Source organism: Onychostoma macrolepis, chromosome 04 (assembly GCF_012432095.1).
Source record: "Onychostoma macrolepis isolate SWU-2019 chromosome 04, ASM1243209v1, whole genome shotgun sequence".
NCBI classification, from domain to species: domain Eukaryota; kingdom Metazoa; phylum Chordata; class Actinopteri; order Cypriniformes; family Cyprinidae; genus Onychostoma; species Onychostoma macrolepis.
This window is the reverse complement of record NC_081158.1, coordinates 12,688,428-12,701,576: the sequence shown is the minus strand read 5'-3', so window position 1 is coordinate 12,701,576 and position 13,149 is coordinate 12,688,428. Positions and strand designations below refer to the sequence as shown.

Genomic DNA, 13,149 nt, shown 5'->3' with positions numbered 1-13,149 from the left:
ATAACAGCGTCATCACTAGTGCCACTTTACTCTCCTCAGAGGAGAACGTCACGGGCTAGAGAGAGAAGTAAATCGAACACTTGGTTAGAAAAGTTCGGCACATATTTGGTTCTCCGAATACCTCTCGGGTGGGGATGCGCTGCCTGGCCGATTGATGTTGAAATTCTCCGGGGAACAGGCGGGGCGGTGCTGGCGCAGTGGGACCTCTCAGACGTTGTAGTTGGAAGGTGAGCTCGGACACCTGCGTTACCAGAGCCTGTATCGCCCGACCCGAGGCACCGATCTGTTCATCCTGACGGTCCATGCGGGCGTGATTACCGGCATACATCTGCTCGAAGGTGGCTGCACTCGCTGAATCCATAGCTTGGTCAGATGGTTCTGTCATGACTCGAAGGAAAAAGTCACGGATTCAATAGCAAGTGAAAACAGGTGTTTATTAAACACAATAGAAGAGGTAGTGTAGATGAGAAACGAGGCAACAGTAGAAATGACAGGCTCGGCAACGCAGGACTCCGTGGGCAGAACGCAATGGACGAACCGTAGACGATCCTCGGAACCGGCAGGCGAATCTCAGCACAGGAACACAGGAACTGGAGCGAGGGAGAGAAACTGTGAGCCGAACCTGAACCTCCACAACCATCTGACAAAGACAAGACGAGGTGACAAACAATATATAGGACATTCTCATTCAACACAGCTGGCGCTGATCAGCTCATCAGCGATAACGAGCCGTGCTGATGAGCCGCGCCCATTCACACAACACGCACAAACATAGCAAAGGCGAGTCAGTGAATCCATGAACCGTGACAATTATGTTAAAAGTAGGTCAGATAAGTAAGAAGGAGCCAGGTTATGTAATGCCTTTATAAATAAGAAGTAAAATTTTGAATTAAACACGCTGTTTAACAGGAAGCCAGTGCAGTTGTTGAAGAACAGGAGATATGTTTTCCATAGTAGGAGTTCTTGTAATTATGCATGCTGCTGAGTTCTGCACTAGCTGTACTTTGTATAAACGTTTAACAGGAAGACGATAAAAAAGAGTTTTATAATAGTCGATTTGTAAAGTGACAATAGCATAGACCATAATAGCAGTGCTCATCATTGAGAGGGCTGGGCGGAGGTGATTAATATGATGTAAATGATAATATTCCATCCAAGTAACTTTATTAAAGATTGTTGCACTATATCTTCTTCGTCTTAGACGAACGTGTTTGTAGGCCACGTTACGTGACAACTGTAAATGCAAAAATAAATAATTATGTATTATGTTCAACAAATCATTTTTAAACCTGCAAAAAAATATTAAAAAGTGTTGTGTAGATATTTGGGCACAACTGTAATTGGAAAGTAACCAACAATGTCATATTTACCTGCCTTTGTCAGCTATGGCTGAGCACATAACTGTGTGGGTCACCATCCATTTTAATATTTTTATTTTTATTTTGTAGAGAGCTCAGATTATTAAAGGGTTATCATAATGTCTATAATGTCTTGTAATTATTACAAGTCAATTGAAGTTGCATAACATTTTCTCTTTTTCAGGCACACACTGACACACTTTGAAACTGGATGAAGTGGTTTTGTAAGGTTTGAAATTTTGCCACTTAAAATGAAAAACAATTTCCCATTATAAAACAGTCACTGACCTGGAAGCCAGGGTTTTGTTTGTATTTATTTATCCTGTTTAACTATCCTACATTCCCATGTGGATTTTGCACAACATATAATGGAGCATAAAAAGGAGCCAGTCAAGTTGCAAAAATTTGTTGTGAACTTCGTAGTTTTTTTATCCACCAATTATTTCTTCATTTAAAGAGACATTTGAAAAGGGAGAAACCGTCATTACCCCTTTGTGGATTGCTCATTTAAATCTAGGGTGAATTCTACTTTCTCTGTTCATTGAAGTCATTATCATTTGTTTTCAGACCTGACCTTGTTGTATGTGAGATAATTTTGGCTTTAATAAATAAGGAACAGCTTGATTCAGAGGGTTCAACAGCAGCAGATTTATTAGAATTTAGCAATGAATTGCAACCCTTTTCCTTTGGATGCAAGCAGTTCTACACGTGTCTCAGTCATCAGTCCAGGAAATTGTAGAGGATTTATTTGGTATTTGTGAATGTGCTGGAAAAGTAACTATGCAATCAATTGAAAATAATTTTAAGGAACACAAAATTTGCATATCTGAAGAATGCATAAAAGACTCATTAATCAAGCTTTATGGAATTTACACCTCTTAATTTGCTTTCGGCTCCTGATTGCCCTAATGTGCTGGTAAACAAAGCCGAGAGGACAGCAAGGATTTTTTTTTTTCCTGAACTGGTTGTAAAAATAATGGGTCCAAACTTTCTCATTTTATTTTAATATTTCAAAGGTTCAATTTGCTTTCACACCTTTGAAGGAATGTGCATTGTAAATTTCTTTGGTGTTTGTGGTACATGTCTGTATGTTTCATTGCCTTTTTTTTTTTCTGGTGGATTTTGAACTTCAGTGATTGGTGGTTTTTGTTTGAGGGATCATCCTCAGGACTGTCAGACTGCAGACTCCTCTCTCTCCCCTAGTGTTTGATTTTGTTGGACAGAACCGTTTCTTCTGTTAAGCATGACACTTTATTAGGATTGTCCAGACTAAAGTGTTCCCACACTTGAGAACGGGGTCTCTTGCATGCATTTTCCATGTTGATGTCCAAAATACCAATGTGAGCTGAGGATTGTAGTTGAGGAAGGACTTTTATTCTTTTTGGGAACAGTGGTTGAGCCATAAAGTGTTTTTAATTTACAATCAGACAACAGACATTCAAAAGTAACTTTTAATAGTAATACTTTTATTAACAATAATACACCTCGTAAAAATAAAATAAATTTAAAAACTACATACGTGACATGATGGATATAATTATTATATTGATATAAATGGATCGTGAGTATGGGACAGCGACTCTCGAGCATGGCGTGACGTGTCAGTGAGGTAACAAAGCTTCATTTTCACAGGTCACGTGACAGCCTCATTTTAAGCAATGCTCCGAACACTGTTTCAAGCAGTGTTCAATCGCCGCCAAACAATCGCTGCATTGCTGATCGTGATTTCGAGTATCGATACATCTGCCCTTTTCGGGAAACACGAGAATGCTCACTGATCTTAGACAACTTAATCCAGATATTTTAATCAACTCTGCAAATTCATTTGAAGAACCAAATTAGCCAGAGATCTGGAATCTTTCAAATCATCTCAGATGTATTAATCGACGTCTGAAGAATGGGTCCCTGGATTGGGAAAAGCCAAAACAACAAACAAAAGATGCTACTGATTAAAAACACAATCACTATTTGATCTAGATAAAATGTAAAGAAAATAAGGGTGGACTACAAAAGGCACCCAATGTCTACTTCCTCTATGGTGATGGAACATGGTAATATCTACAATTAAATCAAAGGGCAACAGACTTTCAAACAAATGACAAAAGAGATCAGGGCAAATCAATACACTGATTAAAAAAGAAACAAAATATACAAGGGAAAAAAATAAATAACTCTAACAAGATTATAGCAGCTTGTCAACTTTAACATAGATTTACTATCTCAAATACACCAACTCAACTCAACCCTCACTCGCCAGCGTCCTAGAAGTATTTCAAAAGGTGCCCGTCGTCAAGTCAGAAATCAAGTACGTCCAATTAGGGGGTCTTAAATCAAAGAAACTCACACAGGTTTGGAACTTGCGTCAGAACTCGCTACACATACATCCTATGTCATCCGCCCGGAATGTCTTTTGCATATGACGGTTAATACAAGCTAGAAAAAAACTGTTTGTAACATTTTAAATATAGATATTTTTCTTACAAAAATGCATCAATTTATTACAGGAGGCCTGTGAGGCACATTCTATTACAGATGGATGCACTTTATTGGACTTCTTTTGGACTATTAAACAAAAACACCCACCGCCATTATAAAGTTTGGAAGAGCCAAGACATTTTTTAATATAACTGGATTCATCTGAAAGAAGAAAGTCGTATACACCTAAAATGCCTTGTATTGAGTAAATCATGGGCTAATTTTCATTTTTGGGTGAACTAACCCATTAAAGCCAAGTAAACAGCTTTTCTTCAGTGCGATGCCTCATGTGACTTAAGTTTTCTTTTGATCTGAAACTTTTTCCTCTGATGGCATGTGAAAGGCTTCTCTTCACTGTAAATTCTCTCATGAATTTCAAGATTTGCTATGTCTGTTTTTCCACAGTGATGACGCAATAAATTCTTTACTCCGAGTTATTACAGGATTCATATGGTGTTTCCTGTCTGTGAAACTCCTTCCGCACTGATAACATAAAATCCTTCTATCAAGCGAATCCTTGTGTGGCTCAAAGGTTTCTCTCCAGTGTGAATTCTCATGTGGACTTTGAGGGTTCCATGCTGAGAGAAACTCTTTCCACACTGTTGGCAGGTATAAGGCTTCTCTCCTGTGTGAATTCTTATGTGCCTTTGAAAGTCTGTTTTTTTAATGAAACTCTTCCCACATTGTGGGCAGGTGTAAGGCTTCTCTCCAGTGTGAATTCTCTTGTGTTCTTCAAGGTTTCCTTTTAAAGAGAAACTTTTTCCACATTGTTGGCAAGTGTAAGACTTTTCTCCAGTGTGAGTCCTTATATGGATTTCAAGGCTTCCTTTTTTACTGAAACTCTTTCCACAATGTTGGCAGGTGAAGTGACTTCTAGCTCCTGTTTTTCGAGCTCTTTTGTGTGTAGTCTTTTTAGTCTGTGAGGAACTAAAATTCTCTCCGGTTGTGAAATCATGATGTTTCTCATTCTGAACTTTGTCTTTCATTTCATTCAGTTTTTGACTCTCCTTTTTCAGCAGCATCAGGTCTAAAGCAAAAGGAGACCAATACAAGTTTTTTTTTTTTTTACGACACAAAGCAGGGCTCTCAAGTTATAGCGAAAGTTTGGAGTGAGATTGGGGGAGGGGCCACACAAAGGGGAGGGGCAAGTCAAAGGGGAGGAGCAATTCAAATATTTGCAGCACCCAAGTTTTTGCTAGCAGTTCAATTTTACCTATTGTTCGTAATTGACCAGCTCAAATAGAAGTTATAACATTTGGTAAATCTGATGAAAGACAAATTCATTCTAATAAAATAAAAAGATTTATGTATTTAAAAATACAAATGTATCAAAAATAAAAATAAATTTTGCCTCAAACGAGCCAACTGAACAGCAGTACTCGATGTACATACTGTACACATATACATTACAGTACTTACCCTGAGCATGTATGTCAAACTGTGTGTGTGTGTGAGAGAGAGAGAACACATTTCAGCTTATGTTTCTTTTTTGTTGTAAATGTTTATTGCACATTTTGATGCCTGATGACAGGGGTAGAGGACTCCCACATAAAGCACTGTCATGATAATAGCGTTCCATCCAGAGCCAAACTGCTTCTAGTTTTGTTCAAACCCACCATGGAAAACACACTGCATCTGAATTTGAATTTGGGAAGCCTCAGTGCTTTATATGGGAGCCCCTACCCTGTCATGAAGATGTGCAACAAACACAACAGAAAAAATAAAATCATAAGCTGAAATGTGTTCTCTCTCTCTCTCACACACACACACACACACACACACAGAGAGAGAGAGAGCTTGACATACATGTTCAGGACAAGTTCTGCAATCCTACTGTGTGTGTACAGTATGTACATTGAGCACTGCTGTTCAGTTGGCATGTTTGAGGCCAAATTTCTTTGTATTTTTGTATTCCTTTTTTAAATATGTAAAACAATTAATTTTATTTGGATGAATTTGTCTGTCTTTTATCAGATTCACCAACTGTTATAACATCTCTAGTACTTTCCTTTCAGGAAGCCAAAGCTAAGTTAAAGCTTCTGGTTGCAAAGCAGTTGGAGAGGTTTTTTTTTTTTTTTTTTTGACTGCATCAGTAATACTTTAGCGCAAATTTGGCTATATTCCCCAACATCAGCTCTCACTATCTTTTCACAGGCAAGTGATTTCATAGAGGAATCTTAAAATCGAAAAAATAACCTACAGCATTCATCGGATCTTTCTCTTCCAGTTTACACTCCATGTGCGCGCGCATCCATGTTGCGCATCCAACGAACCCGCTTGCGGCAGAATCGCATAATTTAAACGGAAACAACAACATCCTAATTTCTGATTGGCTGGTAGGTGGCATTTAACTCTATAGCTACAGAGTCGAGAGAGCTATGAACTCGGCAGAAAACTTACCTCAATATCCCCTCATCTATTAATGGTATATTAATTGTATAGTAATTGTAGCGGGACAAGTTATCCCTTCTCAGCGTGAGAAATACAAGGTGTGGCGTGAGAGCGTGTGAACTGGTTGAAATGTGTGAGTCTCACTCCGATTGCGTGAGACTTGAGAGCCCTGACAAAGCAAGACATCAGATATTCAGACATGTAAAGCATCAAAATCAACGTGAGCTATAGCAGTGTTTCCCAACCTTTGTTTTACTGTGCGTTCACACCAGACGCGACTTGCGCGCTATTTGTGCGTAGTTGGACGCTTGAACATTTTGAGTTTACTTGCTTCATTCACGCGTGAAATTCACTTCACAACAGACGCAAATTCGCGCCAAGGAGGGGCTTCTGCCAGGCGGCTCCAGTCTCATTACACTACACTGGTCCAATCACAAGTAACTATTTTTTACTACACTATTGTGAGTGTATTTGCAATAGGATATAATTAGAATAAATGTAGTTTTCCATAAGTACCTTATTCTAGTCTTAACACAGAAATAATATTTTTATGTAACAAATAGGCTATAAATTATGATTTACTATGTTTTCGCCAAAGTTCAGATTTTTCAACTCGCTCGAAGTGCTCAATTCGCGCCGCCGGATGTCTATTCGTGTCTTTGCATTGACTTAACATGTAAATTACTCGCGCTAACGCTTCATTCGCGTCTAATTCAGTTACAATTAGTCACAATTCATTATTCACCAAAAACTGTTATACTACAATTTATTTTAAATTTAAGAAAAATAAACGTAGAAATTACAAACTAAATAGCACTTACTCTGGGAGTATGGTTGGGAATCAAATAGATTCCAATAACAGAATTGGATACTTGTAGTAAAATTAAATTTTCGATTTCGCCTATCGATTCCTGTGTGCACTTTTTTCATCTGTGAGGACCTGATCTAGCAATCTGCCAGTTCCTTGCTCACTAATCAAAGCGCTCCAAAGTGGCTACACTTGCGATCAGAAGCCAAAAAAGCTAAGTATAATATTTGTGATAAGCTAAACATTTTGCAAGAGAGGCGTCACCACCAACATGACAAAGCACTAGGGATGCTCCGATCGATCGGCCGGAGATCGGTATCAGCCGATAATCACATTTTATGACTCGATCGGTACTCACTACACTTGGCCGATCTCACGAACCGATCGCAATTTGATGACGTCAACGCGTGGGGACATAAATGATTTGGCGCCGCAGTCATGCCATCGCCGGAAAAATTCACAATGAAAGATTCGCTATTTGTTGTCGTGTATGTTTTACATGATGATATGATGAATGGTTCATTTTTAACAGCAGATTCAGTGACGTTCATCACTGCACACCTCTGCGGCGCGTTACGGCTCCACGGGCACCGGAGCTGATCGCGGCTGCTCTAGTCAGTGCTTGTGTTTATACCAGCCACCCACAGCATGTTTCTGAAGCGGCTCTCCACGCTGCTTGGCTAAAAATAGTCTTTTGTGAGTTGGCACCACGTGGAGGATGGAACAAAACCTTGTCGGAGCCGTAAGGGGTAACGCTAACATAATACGCTGATCGTGGGCTGCTTTTAAACGAACATTTATTTCTAAAACAAACTATCTTTGGCCATATTAGCCTACTCAACAGCATTAACACGGGCTTTACTCCTTTCAAACTTTATCTGAAATGTCACCAGGCAAACACACACACAAACAAAAATGAAATCGTCTGCCTGATGAAAAAATTTATAAAAAAAAAAAAAATGTAGCTAATATTTGCATCATTTATGATTTATTTTATCCACCCGCAAATAATCAAAGCATTTTTTTTTATTACCCGACCCGCGGATTATCCACAGTGGCCGTGGATATAACCACGATCGAACTACTCCGTTTTGTTCTTTCAGTAGTTTAAAAATGTTTTTATTTCTTTTTCCTCTTCAGTCTTATATTGGACATTATTAAACCTTATGAGTTACATCAGACTTCTCCAATTAGTTCTTTTAGGAGTTTAAATTTAATAATAAAAATTGTTTTTGTCCTGCTCAGACTTGAATTAGACAATGTTTAAGTTACATCAGACTTCTAAATCTTAGGAGGTTAAATGTTTATTATGTCCTCCACAGTTTACTATTGGATAATGTTTAAATAAACCTTGTGGGTTGCATCAGACTGCTCCATTTTTTGGATTTATTTTTGTCTTATATTAAGTATCCTGATATACATAATGTTATGCATAAACACAATTTTAAAGGAATATTAAAATGTTCACTGTATAAGGAATAATTTTTGTGATTATTTATATAACATTATTACATATGCTACATGAAGCATCAGAATCAGTATCGGCTGCAAAAAATCCTGATCGGAGCATCCCTACAAAGCATTTTAACAGATCGTTAAAGATCATGAACACGATTCAAACATCAATGCGATTCTATTCCTAAATTACAATGATTCATCTGTTTCATTCCTCAACCTTTGACATGTGCGATCATCCATTAATCATATCATGCAAAACTAAGAATTAGAATCATTAGAATAAAATCGGCAAAACGATATATCGATTGGGCTCTAATCATGACTTATTACGCCGGAATGAGAGTATAGTTCCTAGCCAAATCGGCCTAGAAAATCGCAACTTTTCATTTTCCGCCGGTCTTTAGTACACGATATAACTACAGAAGAGTCAAGTTTTAAATAGGACAAATATCGAAACTCTTTGGTCATTTTTGAACGCGATGCTACTGGTCTAATCGGATTCAATGATCTATGCTAAGCTATGCTAAAAGTGCTATCGCCAGACCCGGAGATCGGCTGAATGGATTCAAAAACGGTAAAACTCAACTTATTAACTCTGGGGGAGTTGGAGAATGAGCCTATTTCCAAAAAAAGTGGAGTGTTCCTTTAAACGAGTCATTAAACTCCATTATCAATGCATGAGTGTGATGCTGCTGATGCAGAACATGCATACATTGTGCCTTGTTTACAAACAGAAAAAAATGTGCATGCGTCAATAATGGTGGAGGACTGTCCCGGGAGAGAAGAAATTGTTGAAAAAAGTTATTTTTGTTTTCTTTGCACACAAAAAGTATTCTCGTAGTTTTGTAAAATTACGGTTGAACCACTGATGTCACATGGACTATTTTATTGATCTTCTTGGTACCTTTCTGTGCCTTGATCGTGGTAGTACCCTAGCTGTCTGTGGAGGGTCAGAAAGCTCTCAGATTTCAAAAATATCTTAATTTGTGTTATGAAGGTGAATGAAGGTCTTACGGGTTTGGAATGACATGAGGGTGAGTAATTAATGATAGAATTTTCATTTTTGGGTGAACTATCCCTTTAAGTTGTTGAAACTAATTCTTAATTCATGACCTCAGGGCCAATCTTTCATTTTCCCCCACATGTCATGTCCAGGGCTCTATACAAACAATCTCAACATCCCTTACCTAGTTACATTTGGGATCCTTTTAATTTAAAAGGTGATCATTTTAATTGCAAACATGGTGCTTGTTTTTGTATTTTAAAACACAATCACAATGAAACTGTTCAGGTGAGGAAGCTGGTGTTTGTAGTATTTGCACATCCTATCGTGCTGGTGACTATATGCCACTGCAATAGGTGCATACTGTATTACGGTTAACGGTTAATTGATTATTGCATCATTAATTTAAACGATCAAACACGGGAGTGATCAAAAATCACATTTACATTGTGGGTCTTAACCTTTTCAGTGGTGAGTTTAAAATATTCCAGCGTTCCCCCCAGAGTGAGTTTTTTTTTAGGCGACCGTTATTTTAGAACGTTTCCCCTTAATGTTTCCATGGCGACGCGTCATGATTGTCACGTGACACACCGTGGCCACAATAACGCAGTATGACAGATGGATGGCTTTTATTTTGTTTTTCCTGTTTTATTCAAAATATTCATAAACTTGCTTACTATATAATCAACTATTTGATACTCCGATTCACAAATATGTGCAAATGAGTGTGTTTTATCGTTTTAAAAACAGTTCTAAATTATCTTGATCGTGATCTGTAATGTGAGATGGGCGCCGCCATGTTTATTCGCGCTGCAGTTCAGAGAGTCCTCTCAGTCGGATTTACATCACGTAAATTCATAAATTTCTCACAAAATACATGCAAGTTGCGGGTGAAATGGGAGAAGAATAGAGTGAACTTTAGTTACTTACACTGTGTATTTGATATTAATAAAACATGTCTGAAAATTATATTTGAATGGATTGTTATTGCTGCTTCCATAAACATCTGAGTGTATTTTACGAACTCTAAATGTATTGTTTTACTAGTACTTATGCGTATTTAAATGTCTAAAGCATAAAATAAACATTATGTGGTTAAAAACACTGCATAGGTGCGATTATATGACAAGTGCAGCGGCATCTCAGCGTCAGACAAAGCGCGAAAACGCAGTTTGAATTTGGCAGTTATGCGACGTCACCTAACGCTCTAAATCCCATATGTGGGACCGTGCCGCTCAAAAGGTTAATGTGAGGAAGATCCCACATGTGTGCTGCTGCTACATGAGTTCAGGAGAAGAAACTCTCATTCTAGATCGATTTCTGATGATTCATTTACTATTGAGCTTGATAGAAGATGTAAAAGTCACAACTGATGTTTTCTTTAGGGCACTACTTAAGTATTTGATATTAACCGTTTGTGTTGCTCAAAATATTAACAATTTTATTTTATTATGCTGCAGTTCATTATAAAGTTTCTGGGCACTGACTGTATTTTTTGTTCACCAAAGATCTTTAAATAAAGAACAATGATAAGCAGCATGCAGTGACTCTATCAAGCTGTGTCAGCTGAAGAAATTATTTATTTGAAAAGTTGGCTGGTGTTTCTGACACGATTGCTTGATGTAATGAACTTTTATTGCTATTTACATGTTAATTTTGTAGTAAGGCACTTTTGAGGACAAGCAGAACAAAATCACTTATTTAAAAAAAAGAAAAGAAAAAAAAGTCAAGTATATATCTATTTCTGCAGAGCTGGACATTTTAACAAGGATCAAATTTAGTGAGTTCAGCTTTAAGAATGAAAACCAACCTGTTTGTTCCTCAGTATCTTCTTGTTTGACTCTGAATGTTTCTTCAATCTTCATGTCTTCACTCTCCTCTTTAATAAACGCCATCTTTATAATAGTGTCATGAATGAATGAATTAACACACAACCAAAACTAGCCCTCAAATTATTAAAAGGGCACAAATATGACAAGTTTCATATCTGTATTAAGATTTATATTTGGTTTAATGTTGAAAACCTTTGCAGTTGGTTTGTAAAAGCTGTCGTTACACATGTTTGTGTTTGTTGTATTTCCACTGTTTCGAGCAGCAGTTTCGAGCGATTCAAAACAGTGAATCATTTAGCGAATCAACTGATTCATTTGACTCGGAGTTTCAAAAAGATCCGTTTTGAAGTGAAATGAGACGCACCTTTTCTGTTACTCATGTGCGGGAGCGCTTTTACTCTAATAAAACCTTTATTAATGTCACTAGATAAAGTATTTCAGAGTTACATTCTGTAATAATTCATTTCACAGTTTTATATTTCTTTAAACGAGTTCTATTGATTTAAACACTTTAAATGATAAAGCACACACCTCTTCTTCATCCGAATCACAAAACAGCAGCGTGGCGCAGCCTTATGATGTCACATCGCCACACCAAAATAAAAGTCTTGTTCGCTAAAACTGCTTTTTAGAAAACAAATATAATATAAATAATAAGGTATAGGATTAGTTGAAGGGATGAATTGCAGAGCTATCAAAAGCCCAAACGTATCGGCACAGTTGATCTTATTTAGTCTTACATCTGAATGTTAGCAACAGTTCCTGATAAACTAGCTTTTGTGATATTCTCAATCAATGAATTTCAGTGTCTTGGTTTTCAAATCACAAGATTGGAAAGAACTTCTGGATATTTCAAATTCATAAATAATTTGTAGATCAAAATTTAAAATGTCCTTGTAGAGAGATTTAACCAAATAAAGATGAAATTTGATTTATTGCCTTTATGTTCCGGAGAGAAACTGAGATGGGATAAGATGAATACATTGACATAAGGATTAGTTTCATTTAGCATAATAGTTAAAGTAAATTTCATTAAAGGCCCATGGTTATAAAGTATTACACTGACAGCGGGTTTAAAAGTGTTCTTTTTTGACTGTCGGGATGTAATTTTTTAATTAAAAGTTTTACTAAATTTGAAATGTGATTAAATTTCTCCAGATTATTTTCATTACAATTTGCAGTATGTAATTTGTCCTAAAATGTGATTTTATAATATGAAGAAGTTAACTTTTAAGCTCTCATATTTTCATTATTGCAAACTTGTTTTACAAAAATTAATTTCATGAAAAACTAAATCTCTAGAAGTACATCCATGAGAAAAACAAAAGAGAACGTTATGTTGTACTAGTGTTATAATTGTAGTAAAGTTAAAAGTTATGAGAACAAAATACCTACAATATCCAGTTACAGCTGTAGGAACTCGAGAGTGAAGATCATGAGTCTGAGTGAGTCTTCAGCAGGTTCTTGATTGAGATGGTACTGTGTGACGCTGCAGTCATCAAGACTGACTAAAGCACTGAATCACTGTAGTTTATACAGATTTCAGGAGGCTGTTCTTACAGCTGAAGACAAAGCACTCAGATCTCGAGCTTAAACACAGTTTGCAAAGGATGTGAGCAGTTCATTATCAGAGAGATCAGGGAAAGACCAGATACATTCACACTTAATTCACATACTGATTAGCATTAACAATGACACCAATTAAAGAAATGAGGCAGAAGCCTCAAGCGACAATAAAGACAAAAGGGTGACACTTATCATGATTTTACATTTGTATTCCCAATCATCTAAAGCTAAATTTAAATTATAGTCATCTTTTGTTGA

The 13,149-nt window shown here is 37.1% G+C and overlaps 1 protein-coding gene across 1 annotated transcript; it reads right to left on the bottom strand.

Moving 5' to 3' along the window:
- Positions 1-3,214: 3,214 nt before the first annotated feature.
- LOC131539442 (gastrula zinc finger protein XlCGF49.1-like) lies at positions 3,215-12,141 on the bottom strand. Its single transcript, XM_058774058.1, has 2 exons — positions 11,304-12,141; positions 3,215-4,860 (listed from the first exon to the last, which is right to left on the bottom strand). The coding sequence occupies exons 1-2, from the start codon at positions 11,386-11,388 to the stop codon at positions 4,280-4,282; spliced, it is 666 nt and encodes a 221-aa protein (XP_058630041.1). The 5' UTR covers positions 11,389-12,141; the 3' UTR covers positions 3,215-4,279.
- Positions 12,142-13,149: the final 1,008 nt, after the last annotated feature.